Source organism: Propithecus coquereli, unplaced genomic scaffold, assembly GCF_000956105.1.
Source record: "Propithecus coquereli isolate 6110/MARCELLA unplaced genomic scaffold, Pcoq_1.0 Scaffold249, whole genome shotgun sequence".
Taxonomy (NCBI): domain Eukaryota; kingdom Metazoa; phylum Chordata; class Mammalia; order Primates; family Indriidae; genus Propithecus; species Propithecus coquereli.
In genome coordinates this window covers 3,447,660-3,472,314 of record NW_012148052.1, presented here as the reverse complement: position 1 = coordinate 3,472,314, position 24,655 = coordinate 3,447,660, and the positions used below count along the sequence as shown (strand labels likewise).

The 24,655-nt window shown below is 43.6% G+C and overlaps 1 protein-coding gene across 1 annotated transcript in view; it reads left to right on the top strand.

Annotated features, from left to right (window-relative positions):
- MACF1 (microtubule-actin crosslinking factor 1) overlaps positions 1–24,655 on the top strand; it is a 215,682-nt gene that overhangs the window by 127,783 nt on the left and 63,244 nt on the right. Inside the window, exons 51-52 of the mRNA XM_012646667.1 lie at positions 1,517–2,012; positions 2,743–4,214. Coding sequence (XP_012502121.1) covers positions 1,517–2,012; positions 2,743–4,214 — 1,968 coding nt within the window. The remainder of the gene's footprint in view (positions 1–1,516; positions 2,013–2,742; positions 4,215–24,655) is intronic.

Genomic DNA, 24,655 nt, shown 5'->3' with positions numbered 1-24,655 from the left:
TTGAGTCCTATTTAGTCTACTTAAAAATACTTCTCTAATCCAGTGGTTTTTGAACTTTTTGTTCTCAAACTCCTTTTGTACTATTAAAAATTATTGGGGATCCCAAAGAGCTTGTGCTTATCTATTGATATCTACTGATAAATTTGCTCTATTAAAACACTGAGGAATTTTTAAATATATATATTAATTTTAAAATAACAATGATAAAACCATCATATTAACCTAAGTAACATATTTTTATGAAAAAATAACATTCTTCAAAACATAAAAAGTTTAGTAATGAGTGGCATTGTTTTATGTCTTTGCAAATCTCCTTAATGTCTGGCTTAAGAAAATATTCTCACATCTGCTTCTGCATATCTGTTGAGATAGCAAATGCCAAGGAGCCTCTGGAAAACTCCATTGAATATTTGTGAGAAAACAAAAATTTTAAAAGGCAAATAACATCTTAGTATTATTATGAAAATAGTTTTGATCTCTGTGCCTTTGCTAACCCTGGGCTATTCTCTGATGTGCTCTTCAGCAGACTTATTCTCTAGTCTGCTTAGAGAACTCCTACTCATTCTTTTTTGTCACCTCTGGGGGGCCTTTCCTAATTTCTCTCTTCTATCTTTTATCATCCCTAATAGAATTAATCACCCTATTCCATGCTTTCACAGTTCCGTGTTCACATTGGTGTTTAACCATTTTTACTTTTGTTACATTATATTATAGTTCATCGTTTTTACATCCGTTATTTCTTGAGGTCATGTGTTACATATTTTTGTGCAGTGTAAATGCTGAGTGCTTTTCCATAAATTATCTTATTTAATCCTTATAACAGCCAAGATAAGTACTTTACTATCCTTATTTTATAAATGAAGAGGCTGAGGTTTGGAGAACTTTTTAAAACTTGCTTAAAGTCATACAGCTAGTGGGTGATGGAGCCAGGATTTATATGCAGGCAGTCTGATTCCAGAGTTTGTAATCCTAACTTCTTTTATGAAAGCAGCAAGTGATAGAAAAGAAGTAAAAAGGCATGGTCCTTACTCTTTATCTAATTATGCTATATTATAGTACATAGATTATATGTACTATTGGAATTCTGAGAAAGAAACTAAGAAAAACAGACATTGAGTGTTGAAATGACAATCCCAGCCAGTGATATAGCTAACTCTGGGAGCCAGTGTTCTAAACCCCCAACCCAGAGGCCTGGGTGTTGAATGGCAAAGCTGATGAATGCCAATACAGAGAACAAACTTCCGTTTCCCAGCCTAGGCCAACCGGAGTAACTTAGGTTGAAACAGAATAAGGGAGATAAGGAAAAGAAATAAAATAGACACAATCAATGATGCTTTCAAAATATGTTTTTATTAAGCAATTGTTAAGTGATACTGCCTGGTCCTTAGAGTTTTTCTGGTTTATTTTTAAAAGAGGTTGGCACTTTTCAGCACAGTAAAAAGTCAGTTTTTGTTTTGACACTGCTTTTAGATTTGTTTTTTTCTATCTAAACAACTTGGTATCATTTCTGTTTCAGTTTATGCTGAAGGAATTTGAAGCGCGCAGGCAACAGCATGAGCAATTGAATGAGGCAGCTCAAGGCATCCTAACAGGCCCTGGAGATGTCTCTCCATCCACAAGCCAAGTACAGAAAGAACTCCAGAGCATCAATCAGAAATGGATTGAGCTCACTGACAAACTCAATTCCCGTTCCAGCCAAATTGACCAAGCTATTGTCAAAAGCACCCAGTACCAGGAGTTGCTCCAGGATTTATCAGAGAAGGTGAAAGCAGTTGGACAGCGGCTGAGTGGCCAGTCAGCCATCAGCACCCAACCTGAGGCTGTAAAGCAGCAATTAGAGGAGACGAGTGAGATTAGATCTGACTTAGAGCAATTAGACCATGAGGTCAAGGAGGCACAGACACTGTGCGATGAACTCTCGGTGCTCATTGGTGAGCAGTACCTCAAGGATGAGCTGAAGAAGCGTTTGGAGACAGTTGCCCTGCCTCTTCAAGGTTTAGAAGACCTTGCAGGTGAGTTGGAGTACTTCTGCTAGAAGTATGTATGTTCTGCTAGAACATACTTCTGCTATTATTAGTGGCAAGCAGAAAGAAGGGGTGGGTTAGTAGTAGCTTTAAGAATCTAGAATGACCGTTAAGTAGTTTTTGGACTCAGAATAGTGTTAACCTATCCCTTCTTCTATAGTACTCACTCTTCTATAGTGAGAACTACTGTGGTTTATTATACATTGGATACTAAAACCATGAGAAGCTTTACACAGCATAGTCCTAGAGGTAAAAAGCCCTAATGTAAATTTAGCCAGCAGTTAGAGATTTGTCCCTATAGATATACTAATATGTAAAGTTACATACATGCTTTCATTGTTACTTATTTTCTTTATATCATACATACACACAGACATCATATATGCAAAGTTAGAATATATTCTGGACTTCTTATGATGACCTTGTACAAGCAAACTTTTGTCACGAATTCATTGCCTCTTTTTTCTGGAAATGTTTATGACTTTCACTTTTTACCTGCATAAAAGTTTACTTCTGTTACTCAGATCACCTTAAAAGGTTGGTATGAGGATTAAATAAGATATAGTATGTGAAATAGCCTAGTTATATGCCTCTTTTATGGTAGGCCCTCAATTAGCATTAGTTTCCTTCCTCTAAGATTAGCCCATATACTCTCACTAAAACATTTTAAATGCCATGTTCAGGCTTGATTGATTTCAATTTCATTTTCTCATTTCAGCTGATCGCATGAACAGACTCCAGGCAGCTCTTGCCAGCACCCAGCAGTTCCAGCAAATGTTTGATGAGCTGAGGACCTGGTTGGATGACAAACAAAGCCTGCAAGCAAAAAACTGCCCAATTTCTGCAAAATTGGAACGACTGCAGTCTCAGCTACAAGAGAATGAAGAGTTTCAGAAGAGCCTTAATCAACACAGTGGTTCCTATGAAGTGATTGTGGCTGAAGGGGAATCTCTACTTCTTTCTGTACCTCCTGGAGAAGAGAAAAGGACTTTACAAAACCAGTTGGTTGAGCTCAAAAGCCATTGGGAAGAGCTTGGAAAAAAAACTGCAGACAGACAATCCAGGCTTAAGGACTGTATGCAGAAAGCCCAGAAATATCAGTGGCATGTGGAAGACCTTGTGCCATGGATAGAAGATTGTAAGGCCAAGATGTCTGAGTTGCACGTCACTCTAGATCCAGTGCAGCTAGAGTCCAGCCTCCTGAGATCAAAGGCTATGCTGAATGAGGTGGAGAAGCGCCGCTCCCTCCTGGAAATACTCAATAGTGCTGCTGACATTTTGATCAATTCTTCAGAAACAGATGAGGATGATATCCGGGATGAGAAGGCTGGGATCAACCAGAACATGGATGCCATTACAGAAGAGTTGCAGGCCAAAACAGGGTCACTCGAAGAAATGACTCAGAGGCTCAAGGAGTTCCAGGAAAGCTTTAAGAATATTGAAAAGAAGGTTGAAGGAGCCAGACACCAACTTGAGATCTTTGATGCTCTGGGCTCTCAAGCCTGTAGCAACAAGAACCTGGAGAAGCTAAGAGCTCAGCAGGAAGTGCTGCAGGCCCTGGAGCCTCAGGTGGACTATCTGAGGAACTTCACCCAGGGGCTGGTGGAAGATGCCCCAGATGGATCTGATGCTTCCCAACTTCTACATCAAGCTGAGGTCACCCAGCAAGAGTTCCTAGAAGTGAAGCAAAGAGTGAACAGTGGTTGTATGATGATGGAAAACAAGCTGGAGGGGATTGGCCAGTTTCACTGCCGAGTCCGAGAGATGTTTTCTCAACTGGCAGATCTGGACGATGAGCTGGATGGCATGGGTGCTATCGGCAGAGACACTGATAGCCTCCAGTCCCAAATTGAGGATGTACGGCTATTCCTTAACAAAATCCAAGTCCTCAAGTTAGACATAGAGGCCTCGGAAGCAGAGTGCCGACAAATGCTGGAAGAAGAGGGGACTCTGGATTTGTTAGGTCTCAAGAGGGAGCTAGAAGCTCTGAACAAACAGTGTGGCAAGTTGACAGAGAGGGGGAAGGCTCGTCAGGAACAGCTAGAGCTAACGTTGGGCCGTGTAGAGGACTTCTATAAGAAATTGAAAGTACTCAATGACGCCACCACGGCGGCAGAGGAGGCAGAGGCCCTTCAGTGGGTAGTGGGAACCGAAGTGGATGTCATCAACCAACAATTAGCAGATTTTAAAGTAAGTCTCACCCTTGTTTTTTATCTTTTTCTGACTAATGTATATTTCTTTGCTTGTAACTTAGAAACCAATTGAATATACATCTTAACTTCTGTTCCTTCATTATTCTCACTTCCATCACCATCAAAGCACACTGTTTAGAGACTAAGCAGTCTCTTGGACTTCTGAGCAAACTGGTTTGAATATTTTTTATCGTAGTTTATTTTGGTTTTTATATCCAATTAAGGATATAGAAGAAAATGTCCAAGCCTTATCTCTTACTCAGAGAATCTCCTCTTAGGATTTCTTGAAACTTCACCTTAACCAATTTTGTAACAGTGGTGAATGTGTTCAGCTCGCTCTTGTTCAAATTGAGGTATGAGAAACTATAGGATAAACATGCACTCATCTTCCTAAAGTGCTGATTTTATACAGATTTTGAGGGAAAATATTTGATGTATTATTGATGTATTGTGGGATACATAAAATTTTTATGAATTATTAAGGTAAAAACATAATACTTCAAAGAAATTTCCCACTTATAGCAAGCAGCTTAAGAAAATACTTCAGACTCCTCCAGAATATAAATTCTTTGCCTGTAGGAGAGTTTGAGAAGTACTGCCTTAATTGGAAAATATTTTAATTCTTTGCCTGAGTTAAAATTTCTAGTCCTGAGATTTTGTGAGTATACATTAAAATAACAGAGGATGATTAGATGACCTCAAAGTGTGGATCTGCTGGGTCAGAGGCTTGTCTGTTGGGTCTTGGCTCTCACTATGTGAGCCTTTTGCTCCTAGAGTTTCCTTTGCTGTAAATACCTAAAAGTGCCTCAGTTTGCTGCTGTGCATGGAATAGGTTTGGAAAGGGTACTTCCAGCACTGTTTTTCTATCACTAGTGTTAATTATTCCCACTTACACTATTAACACTCTTTGTTCTCTCAGAGCCCCTGCCTGTCAGAATTCTTTCTCTTAAAAACATGGATGGGGGCCGGGCGCATTGGCTCACGCCTGTAATCTAAGCTCTCTGGGAGGCTGAGGCGGGCGGATTGTTTGAGCTCAGGAGTTCGAAACCAGCCTGAGCAAGAGCGAGACCCTGTCTCTACTAAAATTAGAAAGAAATTAATTGGACAACTAAAAAATATATAGAAAAAATTAACCGGGCATGGTGGCGCATGCCTGTAGTCCCAGCTACTCGGGAGGCTGAGGCAGGAGGATCGCTTGAGCCCAGGAGTCTGAGGTTGCTGTGAGCTAGGCTAACGCCACGGCACTCACTCTAGCCAGGGCAGTAGAGTGGAGACTCTGTCTCAAAAAAAAAAAAAAAAAAAGTTTAAAATTGCCTTAAATGCAAGCTGGAATGTAAGAAAGAGTCCACAGATAGGCATAAATAGTGTTTGGATCTTAGGACAAGTCATCTTTTCCTTTTCATTTAATCCTTGGTTTCTAGAGACATTCTGAATTTTGATGTAGCTGGAAGATTTCAAGAAATTATTGAGCATTATTTAGTTTGTATCCTATTATGTTGCCTAGTAGTGCTCAGAGCTCAGTAGCTGCTTAGTTGCTTGTTATAGCCAACTGTTTCACTGATTTCTAAGAATAATCTTCCCACCGTGTCAAGGCAGGGACTGGACACTGATCATCTGGGCACCTGCAGAGTGTGTTTATCTACAGGGGACTGGTGTTGACAAGGCCAGCCTGGAAGAAGAGTGTCAGCAGGGGAGGAGGGTGATGAAGTGCCCTGTGTGTGACCCATCATTAAGTCACCAGGTAGTTACTATAAAATGATCAGTATCCCTCCTCAAGTTGGGGATACAAATCAAAAGCCCTGTTCCACCTGTCTACCTTATAGGGCAGTCAAAAGCTTTGCAAAGAGTTTTTGCCTCCGCCCAGCAAAGGTCTTTGGTCAGGAGGGGAGGAGCAGGCTCCTGGCTGAGCTCATGCTGAGCTCATGGGAAGCGAAAACAATGAGAAGGAAAAAACTCACTGTGTCAGTTCCACAGTCCCCTAGAGGCTGTGTAGAGGGAAGGTCTTTTTTGGAGCCATTCTGAAGACTGAGTCATTTTCTTGATTTGAGTATTGAGTTCCTGGGTTAATGTGTTGTAGTCCAGCAAGAGAGTAATCATTCCGTACACTAGCAGCAGACCAGATTCATAAAGTATGATTCTGCTTTCAGATTCAAATTATTTTTAATAAGGAAAAAACAGATGAAGATAAATACTAAAAAATAGCCATTAGCGTCAAGTTTTCAGCTCTTTTCTTTTTTTAATGGACTCATGCTTTGAGCACAGAATCTGTGTAAGGGAAGAGGATATGAATCTGTGAGACAGAAATACAGGCTCTGCTTTGACCTGACTAACTCTACTGGGGATAGTCAGGACAGACAGATGAGTCAAGTCTGTGGAGAAGCCCAGTCTTACTAGGGACTATGCAGTAGTGCTGATAAATCCATGCAGCTGCAGTCAGTCTGTGGGAAGAATTATTTTCTCCTTAAATGAATGCGGAAAACTAAAAGTCATTATTCCTAGGAAAGATTTTCCCTTTATTGCTTCTGAATAATTGATAGAATCTGTTCAGCCAGTGAGGACCTGTCACATGGGAATGGAAGAGGTCTTTTCCACTCTAACTGGGCAAAGACCTCAACCTTCCTGAGTTAGAGCCTTTACTGGGTTCAGCTCTCTGTTGGAAGTAAAAAGGAAGAAGCCATTCTAGATACCACTAATGAGAGTATTGAGCATGTTTACAGAAAACTGGAAAGAAAAGACTTTGGCTAATCTCTTCAGGAAATTCCGTTTTCCTGAACAAGAGAGTCTCTGATTATTGAGGAAAAGGAATTGTTTGTGCCTAACAGGAGACTAAGAAGACAGGAGGGACCTTTATATTACTGAAACTTGAACCAAAGAATTCCCCAAGGGTGACCTTCCTGGGAAGGGTAGAATAAAAAGAAATCTGTTAAGTCTTATGATAACAAGAGGCGTTCCTCATTTTGAAATTCTCTATGTAGGTTTTACTTGTTAAGAATTGACATTGACAAAACCAGAAACAAACAATAAAAAAAACCCTTTTTTAGGAAGCTGGGTACAGTGGTGCTCACCTGTAACTGCAGATGGCTGAGGCAGGAGGATCCCTTGAGTCCACAGGAGTTCGAGACCAGCCTGGGCAACACAGTGAGACACCATCTCAAAAAAAAAAAAAGAATTGAGATTATTCTGACTCTTAAACCAATCCTCCTATGTACCCCTGCTCTCCCCCAAGAACCATGCTGACCTCTCAGTCAGGAAATATGTGGTGGTTTTGGCATCATACTGATGAGCAGTACCGAGAAACCTGGATGCACCTTCATTTGTTCATGTTCATATGTATTTATATTTACTGTGTTTTCGGGCCAGGTTTCAGACTTGGCATTCTACCTCTCAGTGATAAGGAAAAACATGGGAAAAATGGAAACCTCTTTAGGGTTTGTGGGTTCCTCACAGTGGTTTACTTCCCCTAATCATGTGTTTAAAACATGTAAGCCAGTTGGTCTTTTCCTTCCCTGTCTTTGAGGCTGGGCTGGTGGGCTATAGGTGTGCAGCAGGCTTCTTTAGGACTATCTTTACTCCTAATTCAGGTTGAGCAGAGCCCAGGATCAGGGACTCAATACACTTGAAGCTTCTGTCTGGGAGACCTAGATATCCTACTGTGAAACCAGAATAAGAAGGTCCTGTAAACTCTTTCATTTGATTTTTTTGCCTCATAAAAAGCAAGCTTAGGCGTCCTCATGAGCATGTGTGAAAACCCTTGGAAGGCAGGGCCCAGCATGGAGCTGAAAGACTGCCAATTTGCACAGAGGTACTTACTCCTTCCTTTCAAATTATTACAAAGACAGTATCAGCCCATCTACATTTTTGCCAGTTAGTACACCTGCCTGAGAATGAGTCACTAGAGGATAAAGCAATGGAGGTCAGCATTATCTACTTGCCCTTGGAGAGATGGGAAATCAAACTTGGTATGACCTGTCGCCTGGAGGTTTAGTATCCCCACCTTTACAGCAGCCAAGATAAGATGAGTAGGTGCCCTCTATTTTCCCCTTCCAACCCCCAGCTTGTCCTGACCCTTGACCTATCTTGGTTTTTTCCTTTCTTTCTAAACAAGGCTACTCCAAATAGGAACTAGGGCCAAGGAATGAGAGAATACTCTAGAAGGGGATTTCTCAATTTCAGCACTGTTGACATTTTAGCCTGGATAATTCTTTGTTGTGGGGAGCTGTCTTTTGCATTGTAGGATGTTTAGCAGCATTTCGGACCTGTATGTGTATGTGTAGTAGTAACTTCCCAGTTGCAACAACCATAAAAATGTCTCCAGACATTGCCAAATGTCTCCTGGAAGATAGAATCATCCTTGGTTGAGAACTGCATACAGCCACCTATGTGTGGGAAATTTAGGATTCAGTTGGAATAAGCGCTCGTTTATTAAGTTAAACATGTAGCAAGCAGCCTTCTGATAATCTGTTTATGACTGTGCGTGGTGGCAACAACCGCCTCTATGTCAGCTTTCCTTTAGGCCAGGCTCAGGATTCTTTATTTTTGCTGGTGCTGATCTGTTTCTGGCTTAAAACCTCCTAGTCACTTTCCCTGGCATCTGGAATTTGCGTATAGTTGTTGATGCAGGTGTGGTTGATGACATGTTTCTAAAGAGAAGAGGGACTTCCTTTGTGGAAATACTTCAGGGAGCTTCCTTGCTCTGTGCCTGTAAAGAGAGATACAGTCTGTCTGTTGTTCTGCACGCCAACCCAGAGTTTGGCTGCTGATATTTATAACCCTTATGTAGCCATCCCCTCCTCCTGAAAGAATTCCTATGCTCTGTAATAATCCTCTCCACCCCTACCATGGCAACTGGATGGGGAGAAGGTGAAGGAGCCTTTAAGGCCTTTGCTTCACATTGAACCTTTTCCAGCTCCGCTTAAAGTATCATCCATTTAGAATTTTAAATATCAGCATTCCAAACAAAATTCCAAGCTTGTATTCGTTATATCATCTTAAAGGAGCCTCATGCCTCAGTAAAGGTAGTAAAATCAAATAGAAGGTCATCGAGAAAGCATTGATAGATTTCACAAAAATCTGTCTGGAAATTTTGATAGCAAGGGGAGATTTTAGAACAACAAACAAATATATCCTCAATCAAAGAAAAGGACTGAACAATTTGAGTTTACTGAAATTCTTTACATACAGTATCAGCATATAACATTCACAACTAAGATTCTTCATTTGATTTTATACAAGAAGGAAGAAAAATCTGTTTCCAGAAAAACTAGAATATGCCCAGTGCAGAACTTATATTGATTATTGAGTACTTGATTAGTGAACATGATCGAGATAAGCACAGATATGCAGAACAGGACTGTTTCTCATTGTGTCTAGAAACAAATGCTAAGTGGTCTCACCCTGGTCCTGGAGCTTCAGCAAAGTATCCTGGGTGCTTTCAAGCTGGCTAGCTAGTATATGGGCTGTAAGCAGTGAGCCTCTAGGCAACGTGATGCATTTCTTTGAAGGGCCCTTTAGAGTCAGTTGGTTTTTGGAATAAAATTTGTCCCCTAAGGAGTCGTGTCAGGTCACTGCACCAAAGCATCCCTGTACCAAAGGGCTATCTCCTGCTGAATGGATTCGTCTCAAGTCTCAGCTGTCCTGTTTGGAAAAACCCAGCTATGGAGAGAATGTGCTCCCTCCCCACCTTCCTTAATACTTTGCCACCACCAAGTGCGTTTCAAGTGTGAGCCTCTGGTACTGGCTGCAGAAGATTAATGGGATATACTTATTCTGGCCTTCACAAGCTATTTCCCTACCACCAGTCCTGCTATTTGAAATATGAATCTTTGCTACATATGGAGATGGTTTCTGGATCCCTTTATGGAGGTTAGAAGGAAGGGGCTCCATATTCCTTTCAGTCCATTCTTACTGAGCACTTGCTATGTGCCAGCCCTTGTGGTGGGTCCTGGGGCCTCAGCCTCTAGTTAACAATGCACAGATGCTACTCTACCTGTGATGGGGCTATGACATCCCAAGAAACCCATCATAACTTGAAAATATCATAAGTCAGAAATGCATTTAAGGCCGGGTGCGGTGGCTCATGCCTGTAATCCTAGCTCTCTGGGAGGCCGAGGCGGGCGGATTGTTTGAGCTCAGGAGTTCGAAACCAGCCTGAGCAAGAGCGAGACCCCGTCTCTACTAAAATTAGAAAGAAATTAATTGGACAACTAAAAATATATAGAAAAAAAAAACTAGCCGGGCATGGTGGCACATGCCTGTAGTCCCAGCTACTCGGGAGGCTGAGGCAGGAGGATCGCTTGAGCCCAGGAGTTTGAGGTTGCTGTGAGCTAGGCTGACGCCACGGCACTCTAGCCCGGGCAACACAGTGAGACTCTGTTTCAAAAAAAAAAAAAAAAAAGAAATGCATTTAATACACCTAACCTACTGACCATCATAGCTTAGCCTAGTCTACTTTAAATGTGCTTAGAACACTTACATTAACCTAGAGTTGGGCAAAATCATCTAACACAAAGCACATTTTATAATTAAGTGTTGAATAGCTCATGTAATTTATTGAATACTGTACTGAAAGTGAAAACAAAAATGGTTGTATAAGTACTTAAGGTAAAGTATGCATATTGCTTTCACACCATCATAAAGTTGAAAAATCATAAGTTGAACCATCATAAGTTGGGGACTGTCTATAGTATGGGAAACAGACACAGAATTACAAAGGAAGGGAAAGGGAAAGCGAAGGGGAAATGGGAAAGAAAGAAGATTTTTCAAGTCACATAGAAAGTAAATGTTAGAGGCCTGGCTGGTGGCTCATGCCTGTAATCCCAGCACTTTGGGAGGCTATGGCAGGAGGATCATTTGAGGACCTGGGGCTTTCTGATTTCAAGGTTGTTCTCTTTCAAGCACCAAAGGAGGCAAGAAAAATTTCATCTTTCTCTGCTGCACCCCTTTTAATAAAAGGATGTGTTCTGTAAAATTTGGATTCAGTCAAAAGGCCACACTTAAAGACGTAGAAGGCCACATGTGGCCTTGGGCGTCACAGATTCCCCCCTTGGCTAGGTGCTTAAGACCAGCCCTGGTAACATAGCAAGACCCCATCTTTACCCACCCCTTCAAAAAAAAAAAAAGCCGGATGTGGTGGCATACATGCCTATAGTTCCACTATTAGGGGGGCCTGTCCCAACTATTGGGAAGGTCTATTTGGCACCAAAACTCATGCTACACTAGTGGTTCTCAACGAGGGGCAGTTTTACCCCTTGGGAGATACTCAGCAATGTCGAGACGTTTTTCATTATAACAACTGGGGAAGCTGCTACTGGTATCTGGTGGGTGCTGCTAAACAACCTACAAAACACAGGACAACCCCTTACAATGAAAGAATTATTCAACCCACTTCGAAAAAGGAGATTTGAATTTTGCTATCTTAAGATTCCATGACAAGAGTTAACTGATGAAATAGTTTCACTGCCAGGGAAGCTTCTGTGGTTTTCCTCCCTTTTTCAAAAAATTAGTTAAGAAATAGTATTACTTCCAAGAGTGCCTTATGCAGATAAAGTCAGGATCTTGAACTAATTTGAGTCAGTGGCTAAAGAATTCTCTCTATGCTTGACCAGTCCCCACCCCACACTGCCACCAGGCTCCTGCTGTGGAAATCAATCAGCTGTGTATCTCAAGCTGCTTCCTGTAGGGTGTGTTGTGGAATGGCATCAGCCCCTGCACCAGCTGGGAGTACTGATCTCAGTGTGATTTTATCAGATTCTGTCTCTTTTGAGCCTTGCTGTTTGGAACAAAGGACCCTCTGTTAAGAATGCAGAGAACTAGTGATTGGACAGCCAGCATATACGCACATGGTTCCCATGGAAAAAACAGACATAAATTATGCTGTAGCATTCTAAAATTTGGGCCTCCAAGGTGGATTTCCTTAGCTACTACCTGTATTCACCCTTATTTCTGTGAGTGGTTTTCCTTCCCAAAATTAGTGGAGGGACAATCTGATCTGATGAATTAAATGGTGGCATCCTTCAGAACTGGTCTATTTCTGTGTCTCATCTTGGAAACTACATATTTGATCCCCACTCTCTTTCCAGTCTTATTTCTTATATACACCGTCCACTCTATCCCCTTGCCCCAGACACTCCTTATATATCTTACCTATTTGGTTTCTACCCATACCTGAAGGCATAGCTCAAGTACCATCTCTTTACAAAAGCCTTCCTGATCTCCCCAGCTCACTACTTCTCTTGATCCCCTAAATCACTTAATATGTGTAACTCATTTGGGTCTTATCACATAATGCCTAATTTTGGCATTTTTCTGATTATATGCATTTGTCCCATCGCTCATCTCAGTGAATTAATTTTTGTGTCCCTCAAAGTAGATAGCACATTGGTGTATACATGGTTGGAGATTAGTGAATAATTGAATCATTAGATGAATGCTCTTTATTTCTCATAAGGCTCTAGGATTCAAAATGCTGTCTGCTCTGCAAGACTTGAGGTATATCCCTGTGTGTCCTGAAGAAATTCTAATCTTTGCCTGGTTTCCTCACCTCCCTATCTTCTCCCTGGGCTCCCTTCCTTCTCTACTAGTTAGCATATGTTAAGGGAGCACAATTTCATTCAATAGTAGCCCAAAGAAAGCAAAACTAAGAAATATGCTACTTCTTTATACTTGAAGAAAGCCAGATTCTGAAATATTGTTTGTAATTACCCATCACTTTAGAGTCATTGTTATTTACTCAATTAGTTGACATTTAACAAGAGTCTTCATACCGCATTCAACTTGGTGTAGTGAAAAAAATTAGATACAAGTTTGAGTCAGTAATACCAAGCTTTGAATACTGGCTCTATCATTTACTAGCTGAATGACCTTGAGGGAAGTTACTTAACCTTTCTGTATCCTAGTTACTTCAACTATAAAATGTGAACATTGATAAATCATAGCTTTAGGACTTTTATAAGAATTAAATGAAGTGATATAAATGAAGTGATACAGATAAAAGCACCAGGCTTATATTAGGGGTTCAATATATGATACTATCTTTTTTTAAAAAAATATCCAGACATATAAATGAGAATATTGTGAAATCTCTTAAATAAGAATAGTTATCTCCCTTTGTGCCTAGGGATGATCATTCTCCAGGAGACTTGATCTAAGGGCCAGCACTAGATTACAGATTAGCTCTTTTTCTTCTTGGAAAAATGGAAATTATGAAGATAAAGTAAAATTAGTTTGATGACAGCAGTGAAGCAAGCAGATAGACAGACAGCCTTCCTGAGCAGTTTTTGTGGGGAACAAGTGTAGGGCTTATGTCTACCCCTAGAGTAGCAATACATAGGCAAGTTTGGATCATGACTCCTTAACACAGCTTTAAATGTAATTTATGTACACATACGTATACATGTTTATTTATTCATTAATTTATTCATTTATGCATTCCTATCAGAATCCCACAACCAGCAAGTTTTTCTGAGACCATTTTGGCCTTGGCTTATGTGCTCTACAAATTAATATTATTTTCAAATCATTAGCCAGAGTTAATCAGAAGACATTACCAGCTCAGTGACTTCTCTAGCCACTTAGTTACCCATTAGATCAGCTCTAATGATCTCAGGATTCTTCGTCTAATTAGCTTTTATCATAGACCATGTCATCTTCCTCTGTTGCCATACAACAGCAACTACCAAGTCAGCATCTTTAGGAGAGATGCCTCTTAATATTAATCAATCTTTAATTAAAACATTGAGGTGTGAGAGACAAAATATCAGCATAATTTCAGAGGCAAGCAGCTTAAAAACACAGATATAATTCATCTCTCTACCAATCTCATACCAGATTGACATGTTTTACAGGAAGGCTTTAATTCTTTACAGTTTCAGCAAATATGTGTTTATAATATTTGGTCATGTGTATATATGAGTCAGGGAAGAAGATAAGAATTCAAAGAAATTGTACTTATCTTAGGTTTTCTCCAGATTGCATTCATTGTATCCATTCAAATAAACCATTTAATAGCTCTATTATCTTGCAGTTCGTTCCCAAAGGATGAGCTCTGGTTTTGGTCTAATTCCTGAAGCTAAAACCTAAGCTGTTTGTCTTATTGTTTGTGATCAAAGATAAGAATTACATTAGTAACAAAATGAAAGAGATAGCTTGCAGAACTCTCTTCTCTGTATTATTTATTCTACCTCCTTTGCTAATATTCAAGAAGGGGCTCTGGCAGCAAGATTCCTCAGAGATTCAACCCAAGGACTTGTTTCATGGAAGTAGCTAAGCAACTTTGTGATGGTCATGCCACCCTGGAACTGGAAAGACTATTTTCAGTTAGTCTCAGGGGAAAACCCACATTGTCACTTTCTTAGGAATGCCTCCCCTGAACTTCTGGGCCATATTGGGCCCTGTGACTCATGCTGTCATAGCACCGTTTGCTTTTCTTTCAGAGTACTTACGTAGTTGAGTTAAAGTGAATGTCTGCCTGCCATACTAGAATGTGGGCCCCCAACCACACCTTGCTCATCACTCTCTCCCTTAGTACCTGGCATAGTTTAGGGCACATAGTAGGTCCCAATAAATATTTGTTGAATGGATAAAAAGAAGAGAACCAGGGATACAACCTTGTGAAATTACTTGCCAGAAGAGGACAGGAAGAAGAATGCAAGGAGACAAAGAAGGACTGGCTAGAAAGGTAGCATCAGGCTAGCACAGTATCATGAAAGCCAAAAGAAGAGTCTTAAGAAGGGAAGATCACTATGTATTTCTCACTACTGCTTATCCTTAACCCCCTCTAGTCTGATCCAACACCCATCACTGTGCTGAAGCTGTTCTCTTAGAAGTATTCCTTTAATTTCTAGTTGCCAAGTCTAGTGGCTTTATCTAACTCACTGTTCTTATCCATTATGCAATATTTAACATCATAATTTCTTTCTTGAAACCCTCCTGTTAATTTACTTTCCTGACATTGTACTCTCCCCATTCTCTTCTCTGGCTGCTCCTCTGCTTTCCTTTTTTGGTTTGTCTTCCAACCTCCTAAAATATGTGGTTTCTGAAATTCTGTCTTTTCTCTTCTTTCTCTGCACTCAACCTCTAAGATGGCCAGCTCGTCATGTTCTGTGGAAGAAGGCTTCCAAATCTGTATCTCTACCCCAAAACTGAATCCCTTGTATGAGGTCCCCTTTCTGGATACCTCCACATGGGTAGTTTTTGAGTACTTCACATTCAGAATGCTCTAAATTAAATGAATTCAAATATTTTCTTCTTCCTTGCTATTGTTTTATAGTACTGTATGCCCTCAGTAACCCAAGAGTAATACTATAGCCTTATCTTTGATTTATTTTTCCCTCTAACCTCCATCTTCTCTCTGGTCAGTTGTGAAGTCCAAATATTCTGCCTCTGCAATTACTTTCACAGCCCACTTCCTTATTTTTACTAGCTGTATTATTTTGGACAAGTAAGTTTATCACTGTAAGCTTCATTTATAAATTAAGGATTTGTTTTTTTTAAGAGATAATATGAGATAAATGGCAGTTGAATAAGCACGTAGTCCCAAACATCACTTAATAACTCTCGTAACCTCCCCTGGTAAGTTTCAATTAACTGGTTGGGCCTGGTGGCTCATGCCTATAATCCTAGCACTCTGGGAGACTAAGGCAGGAGGATCGCTTGAGCCCAGGAGTTTGAGGCTGCAGTGAACTATGGTGACGCCACTGCACTCTAGCTAAGGCAACAGAGTGAGACTCTGTCTCAAAAAAAAAAAAGTTTCAATTAACTAAATCTTGATGTAGTAATGGTTTTCTGAATAAAGCATAAATTCTTTGGCTTGGCATTCAAGGGCCTTGGTGAACTGACTGTGAACTTACCATTCTGATCTCTCATTTTTCCCTGTCATATACCCTGTACTTAAGCCATGCTGAATTAGAACTTGCTTCTTAGGGTCCCATGCTTTCCTGCCTCTAGCTCTTCACTTAGAAATACTTGTGTTCATCATCTCTGTATATTCAAATCCTAATAAGTTAATGTGATTCCCTCCATAAAGTCTTCTCTGATTCCCCCTGCCTTCCTTCCTTTCACCCTTCAAGTCTTTTCTAACTTACAAAGCTCCATGCTTTTGTTATCACCACTGTCTTGGTAACCATTAGTCTAAAAGGGATTAGTACATTGTCTTTTGGAACATCTACAAGCAGGAAAGGGTTTACAGGGGTCATTAGAGTTCCTACAGAGTGTGTGGAAAGTTTCCTCATGGGTTTTCTTGGTATGCCATTTAAACAAATTTTACATCATGCTGTATTACTTGTGAGCCACTCTGTTGTAGCCATCTTTATAATAATAAAAGCACCAAAGGATGGTAGTAACTGATGCCCGACAGGTACAGACTAATACTGTGGAGTTTCCACTTGCAACTAAATAGTGCTTGTAAAGTCTAGAGATCCTAAGATGAAAGGCATTTTGCAGATTTGAAGTGAGCAAGCTCCAACCAGTCCTCTTTATCCTCTTCTGCTTAGAAGTAATCCTCCAAGAGAGAGAGCACCCATCAAGGTGGATGAAAACGCATTGTAGAATCTAAGGAAGTGTGAATCTGCGGTCTCTAGATTGTCCTAGAGGGCTGACGGTTTAGGTTTGGAGCGGACAAAGGCAAGGTGCCAGGTCCAAAACTTGGAAAGGGAGCTGTGTTAGGGTGTGAGGAGACTCCACCCGGCTGTCTTTAATTAGGAAGACAGCAGGAAGGAGCTGGTAGGGCCAGGATTCTTCTTTCTTCTAAGTTCACTGGAGAAAAATCTGACACCAAATTCTGTTCTTAGGAATTTCAAAATGAGTAGAGAATTCTTTGAACTCTGTAATCAAACTAACTGGAAACTAATTTGAAATTTGGCTTTAGCACATGTATTTGTGGTTACCGGGGTGGGGAAGCATCTGAAGAGGTTCTCTAGAGCTCCCTGTATTTCTCTTTTAAAAAGTTTACATACAGCATGTGATGTGAACAGAGGCTTTTAAAATTATTATAGCTCTCAGGCCAACAAGAGGCTGAAAGCTGTATCAGGTATTTATTTCAGTCACTGAGATGGCTATTGGCAGAGATCCACATACCGAAACTAAGGAGAAACTCATCAACAGATAAAAATTAAGACATGGAGAGCAAAGACCTTGTGCTTCCTCCCTTAATTTCTTTCTAAACACATACTGATGATTAAAAAAAAAAGGAGCAAAGCACTCAAAAAGCGTTCTTTGGCTTTGGGTGTTTTGGGCTTTTTTGGAGGTAGGGTGGAAGGATTGGGTTACCATATGTAATCTTTTCTATAGGCTGTGTTTAAACTTTGGAGAGGAGTTCTCTGTAGTATGTTCCTAACACCCTAATTAGATGAAGCATTGATGAGACTAGTAAGAATAAGGTAGGCAGGTGAGGGGAGTGATTAATTAAGAAAAGGTTGAATTAATTGGCACCTGACTTGGTGAGGAAACAGAAAAGGAATTTCTGGCCATGAAGTTTGTGATTCCACATCAAGATCATTCTTTATAATAGAATAACCACCCACACTTAGTCCAGAGCCAGAATTCCTCAGATTCTTCCAACCAGAGGGGCCCTGGCATGCTAAACAGTCTGTTATGATATCTGAACACTTAAGTGAATGTATTTGGCCAGGGAGATTTACTAGTGAAATTGATCTTGCCTTTCCTGGGTTTTTCCAGTTGTGCTGAATAATTAAAGGAAAATTAAAACCCAGATTCCCTGAACTGTTAAGTATCAGATCTGTAAACTGATCAATCCTGAGGATCACAGTGTGTCAGAGTTAGAAGGGACTTTAAACTCTGAACAAACTACAGAGGATTTGTAAATCTGTTTCTCCAAATCCCTGCCAAGCGATTGCTTGAATTTCTGCTCAAACACCAGCAGGGTTAGGGAAGTCACCTTTAGGGGACACCCCATTCTTTAAGTAGCTGTGAGAAGCTCTTTGTTGGTTTGAAATATGCCCTTGGATCTTAGTGTGCCAGCATAAGGAGAGACATCGAGAACAAGTTCCCTTCCTCCCAGCCTTTTAGATACTTCACGTTGATTACATCTCCTGGAACTTTCTCTAGGTCAAGGATTCTTGGTTCTTTCTGCTGTTTGTTCCTCATAGGACAGGGTCGTTTCTAGTGTCTGTCTTGCACTACAGGATTAGGAGGCCACAGGATTCTGAGGCAGCTGCTTTAAAAGTTTTAAAACTAAAGAATATTAAAACTAGAAAGGCTGTCAAGACACTGTAGTCTGCCTTCCCCTCACCCCATTTCAGTTTACAGATGAAGAGAGAGCCTTTTGGATTTGAGTGGGTAGAATTGATCAGCAGTCTTTTAAAGTGAGAAATGAAGTGTAAAACATTTTGCCAAAGAAGGTCTTTTAGTTGCTTAATTCTTATCACAGGCTTCAGCTCATATCTCATTTTTGCCAAGGACCTGTCTGGCTCCCTCAGTAAGCCTAAGGCTCAGCTCAGGGTTTCACTGCCAGATCTCTACACACCAACTATTGGCTTCGCTTACTGTTTCTGTAAAAGATGGGAATAACTTTTCTGTAAGTTTTACCATATATATTGACCATATAGTCCAACAGGGATTCAGATTTTAATAGACTTTTTTTTTCCTTCATAAAATCAGAGAATGATCATCAAAAAGGGAACAGAATATTGGACCCCTTCAGAGATGCAGCTGCCTCTGGTGGACAGTTTCCTGGGTTGCCTTTTGTACTTTTCTTTGTTTAACAGTCACCAGGTGACTAGATGGCTTTTCTAAAAGCCAAAAGGCTGTGGATGGGATTGTGAGCCACCTTTCTCTAGCATTTTCTGTTTTGAGATTTGAAATTCAGACATGTGCTTTTCACCTGGCTCCAAGGAGGCTCAGGTTTCCTTGGATGTGTGCTGCTATAAAGGAACTCAGGTGTTTGGGCATCGGGCGCTGCTGCCTGCATGTCCACAACCCCCTCCGCCCCATTTTCCTCGGTCATTGACACCAGTCAGGTCTGTTGGAGGAAAAATCCTGGTGGGAGAATGGACCAGGACCTGATACAGTTGAGAAGAGGGAGAGAGAAGGTAGAGTGTGTCTAGAGTTATCCAATAACTTGGTCTTTGAGCGTGAAGGAATTCCTTTTGAACACCAGGAAAGTGCCGGGTTTAAGGCTGGAGTGTTCTTCGGTCTGGCACGGGGCGCGCTAAAGGTGACATTGGAGGGACTGGGGACAGCCTTTGGCGGCAGCGCTGGAGCGGAGGGCGATGCAGGCAGCCCACCCCAGCCGGCGCGACCCTGCCGGCAGATGGGGCCTGTAGTGGCCCTTGCTAGAATCGGCTGGCTGGGGGCAGGCTGGGGCGCCCTTTCTGGGTTCGCTCGCCCTTGGGCTGGGCTCTGAGCCCGGCCGGTTGGAATGAGGCGGGGGCGGGAGGGGGCCGGGCCAGCAGGAGAAGGGCGGGGCTTTCCTTTGTCAGGGGATTTGCGCGGCTCGGCCGCGACTGGCGCTGGGGCCGCTCCCCTCGTCTCGCCCTCTCCAGGGCGGGGCGTTCCCCTCTGGCCCTGGGGCGCGGTGGGCGTGGGCTTCGGCCGCCCAGCGGATGGCGCCCTGGGTCCCTCCCTCCAAACCCCGCAGAAGCCCCTCCTTCGGCTCCTCGGCCTCCAATCCTTTCCACCGCCCCTTCCCTCTCCCCGGGGTTACTACTTGGCCCAGCCCTCCTCCCCTCGGCTCTCCGCGTCGCGCGCTCCCCAGCTTCCAGGGGGGCTGCCCGGGCGGGGCGGCGCGGGGAAGGGGGAGGAGAGCCTCTCGCCAGCCGAGCACTTGCAGCGAGCGGAGAGCGAGCGGCCGCGCGGTGCAAGGGAGGAGGGCTCGTCCCCCGCCCGGCCCGAGCGGAGCCTTTTGTTCCCAGCCAGAAGTTTGCATGCCGGGACTGTGACAGCTGCGGGCGGGGAGGACGGCGGGGCCGCGAGGCTGGCGGCGTAGTGGAGAATAGAGGAGGCTGCTTGTCATGCAGCCCACGGCGCGGCGGCTGCGGGCTGGGGACTGGCGGCGGCGGGGGAGGCGGCGCCCACAGCACTCGGGACTCAGCTGCCGGAGGGACCAACTAACTTCCTGAGCGCGGGACCTGAGGCCGGCGCGGCCGGGAGCCACCTGCCAGCCTGCGGTGAGACGACCGTAGCCCTCGGGGCGCGCGGCATGTCGCGGGGGAGCGGGCCGTGCTGAGCGAGCCCTCCGACAGACCCTTGGCCGCCGCTGCAGCCTGCCCGTTTTCCGAAAGGCCCGGCGTGGGGCTCCACTCGCCTTGTTTTGCGGCCACAGCGCAGGGTTGGCCTGGGAGCCACAACAATGCCATGATGTTTTGGAGACAGGAAGCCCCAAGCTGGCCCCGAACGAAGGACTTCCTGTGTTTAAAGTTGCAGGAATATCCGCCGACCAGCCCAGTTCAAATGCAAACACCCCAACTAGGGAGGACGAATGGCTAATTCAGACCAGCTGGACTCTCCAGGGCTGGAACCGAGGATAAAATGAAAGGAATTCTTAGGAGCTTGGGCCATACTTGAAGACTCGAGAGGCTGTGCCATTGTTGCTAAAGGACACTGTCGGCATAATCCACTGCTTCCAACTCTGCTTGGGTGAGAAGTGAGTGGAACTAGATACTGAAAAAGACTTGTCTATAGCAGATGATTTTTTTTGCTGACTGAATTCGAAAGAGCAGTGCTCTTTTTTAAAAATAATAAAACCAGAAGCCATAAAAGGAATTATTTTATGTTTGTGGATTAAATTATATCATTTATTTGTCTGCAGCTATGGGGTTGCTAGCCTGTGAGGAAAAAGCTGTTTGTCTTAGAGCTTTTCCCAGAATGGTTTATTGGGACTTCCAGGCCTTTCTTGAGGGCAGATGCAATTGGTGGTTTGGGGTATGAACAGGTAAAAGGATTTGTAACTTATGTACAATGCAATTTGGGGGAACCTGTGAAAAAACTTTTAAGAGATTTATGGTTCAACTTGCTTGAAAAAGTATGGGTAAGCCACTCAGTAGGCCAGACTGTTTAAGGCGGAATCCCACCTGCCTGGGGAAAGGAGAGGAGGAGGATGGCTATATAGAGGATTGCTATGTTCCACAGCGATCTATATATGATACCATGAGGATAAATGAACAAATTGACCAGGGGTCAAAGCTTAACCAGACTTCAAAAAGCACCATGGAAAAGATGGAAGGAAGTACTATCTCCAGCAATGGTACATTAGGCGCAGCATCTAATGTATTTGAATCTAGAGCACCAGAAAGTAAAAAGCTGGATGAGAGAATAATATTTGATGCACTAAAGCTAAGCAGTGATGTGCAAAAGTCAGCACCTGTGCCACCCAGAAGGCGGCCAAATGCAGAACGCAAAGACAATGTTAATAGGAGATCATGGAAGTCCTTTATGCCACCCAACTTCCCTGAATTTGCAGAAAGGATGGAAGCTTCTCTCAGTGAGGTTTCAGAAGCTGGTACTTCAAATGCTTCCTTGCAAGAGAAGAAGGAATCCAGTTCTGCATTAACAGAAAGTTCTGGTCATTTGGACCACAGGGATCCTCAGTCAGAGTCAGTAACTCTGGAACATGTGTCCAAATCCATAGGTATTCCAGAAGTGCAAGATGTAAAAAACTTAAGTGGAGACTGCCAGGACTTCAGGTTTCAGCAGCATAGTGAGAGCTCTCCCCATGAATTCCAGCCTCTAGACTCAGAAGCTGCAGCAGCAAGTGGTAACGCAGATGTAATGCAGGAACACAGATTTTCAAGTGCAACCTGGCCGAGGGCCATGAAAAGTTTAGCTAAGGGAGGCTTCAGTGAGAAGCAACACCCCCTTGGGGACACAGCCTGCACTGTGGAAATGCCACCTCTCTCCCCATGCCTGAGTGAAGAGCTATTAGATCCAGAATTACATATTCTCATAACCCCCAGCCTGAGAGAGAAAACGGAGTCTGAGCTGAAGTTTGAGGAAGATGAGCGATGGATCATGATGGAGGCTGAGGAGTGGGAGGAAGAGAAACTGTCAGAGGGAGGAAAGACTTTTCTAATGGCAGATGAGAAGAACAGCTTGGCAGATATTTTTGAAGAAAGAGAACAAGCACACACAACAGTAGTGGAGGATGGATCTGATTGCTTAGCTGCTGTCTTGGGGACTTTTGACCACCTAGCTCTTGGTCAGATTTGTTGCTCTGATGACCCACATCCAGCTAAGGACCAATTGGTTACTATTCCCAAGGATACACTCCTGGATTGCAGTTGTGTTCTTACGGGTGAGGGTACTATCAATGAGATGAAAAACAGAACTGCGCAGGGGCTAGAAGGTCTTGTTTCAGATTTAGAATGTACTGTTTGTCCTGTTGATGCAGAGCAGCTCTCTGACACAGATTCAGTGCAAATGTTTCTTGAACTTGAAAAGGAGTGTTTGTGTGAAGAAGGAGTAGCTCCTCTAGTTGAGCTGCAGAATCGGACCTCTTCTGAAGGGCCGGCCCCATCCCAGGATACAGAAAATTCACTTATAATTAGTCATTTTCCAGGGGCTGCCTTAGAAAAGGAACAACCTGTAGGCCTTTTAAATGTAAGGGTAAAGGACTATGATACTGGATTGGATTGTCAATATTTCAATGCCCTGGACTCTTCTCAGGTGCCTAATGCTATGGAACTTATTGCCCACCCTGAGATCATGAGGGACACTTCAGCTGTTAGCACAGAGGAGTGTGAAAAAGTGCCTTTTAGCCCCAAGACTGCAGGAGAATGTAAGTCCAGACAGCCAGCTGATCTAGATTCACTGGGAACGCTGGACCCAGGAGGATTGCCAAACTCTGATCACAGGGCTTCTCGTGAAGAAAATTTATCAGGCTTTATTGCTTCTGAGCTAGCCAAAGAAAATGGCAATTTGTCCCAGGTAGGCTGTAGTCAAACTGAGGGAAATGTTCAGGAGTGTATTGAGAGGGGCCCCCTCAGTTTTGCTTTTAACTATGAACTAACAGATGTTACCTCAGGACCTGAAGTAGAGGTTTTAGCATATGAATCAAATTTACTAACAGATGAGATTCATTTGGAAGGTGAGACAGGAACTATTAATCAAGAAAATAACAGTTTGATATCCTTGGGAAATGTGGAACCTTGTGAATTGTTATCTGTGGAGAAAGTTTATGACGAGGTTGGTGAGGCAAAAGAGCCTCCAGCCACGCTTTTGGAAGATCGAGCCCCGGTACATTTTCATAAAGACTTCCCAGAGCAGGTCTTCCAGGATGTCCAGAGAAAATCCCCAGAGTCAGAATTTCTGAGTTTGCACCTGCTGTTTGGAGAACTGAGACGTGGCACAGATGGAGTAGAAACTGCGAGCGATACAAAGTCTAAACTGAATGTGACATCATCAGAGGGAGGGGAGATGGAGATGAGAGATTTGGCTTCATTCCTAAATGTCTTTCCAGAGGAACAAGTTACCGAGGATAATAGTACTGAACCTATTTTAGAGGAATGGATACCCATCCTACAGAGGCCTGCCCCAACTCCTGCAGTGTCCACTGTAGAAGAAGATGCCCTAGATGCTGCAGTGTCCACCCCAGAGGAGGATGTCTCAGTTATTGCAGTGCCTGTCCCAGAGGGAACTGCTGTAGCTGCTGCTATAGTGTCCTTCCCAAAGGAGGACATCCCAGTTGCTTCAGTAGTCACTTTAGAGGAGGATGTCACAGCTGCTGTAGTATCAGCCCCAGAAGGGGCTACTGCCCCAGCTGTTGCAGTGCCTACTCCCAAGGGGACTGCTCCAGCTGTTGCAGGGTCCTACCCAGAGTGGACTGCGCTAGCTGCTGCAGTACTTATCACAGAGGAGGATTACACCCCAGAGGAGCCTGCCTCCCCAGCTGCTGCAGAGTCCACCCCACAGGAGCCTTCCTCCCCAGCTGCTGCAGAGCCCACCCCAGAGGAGCCTGCTGCCCCAGCTGTTGCAGTGCCCACCCCACAGGAGCCTGCTGCCCCAGCTGTTGCAGTGCCCATCCCACAGGAGCCTGCTGCCCCAGCTGTTGCAGTGCCCACCCCACAGGAGCCTGCTGCCCCAGCTGTTGCAGTGCCCACCCCACAGGAGCCTGCTGCCCCAGCTGCTGCAGTGCCCACCCCACAGGAGCCTGCTGCCCCAGCTGTTGCAGTGCCCACCCCACAGGAGCCTGCTGCCCCAGCTGTTGCAGTGCCCACCCCACAGGAGCCTGCTGCCCCAGCTGTTGCAGTGCCCACCCCAGAGGAGCCTGCCTCCCCAGCTGCTGTGGTGCCCACCCCAGAGGAGCCTGCTGCCCCAGCTGTTGCGGTGCCCGCCCCACAACAGCCTGCTGCCCCAGCTGTTGCAGTGCCTGCCCCAGAGGAGCCTGCTGCCCCAGCTGTTGCAGTGCCCACCCTACAGCAGCCTGCTGCCCCAGCTGCTGCAGAGCCCACCTCACAGGAGCCTGCTGCCCCAGCTGCTGCAGTGCCTCCT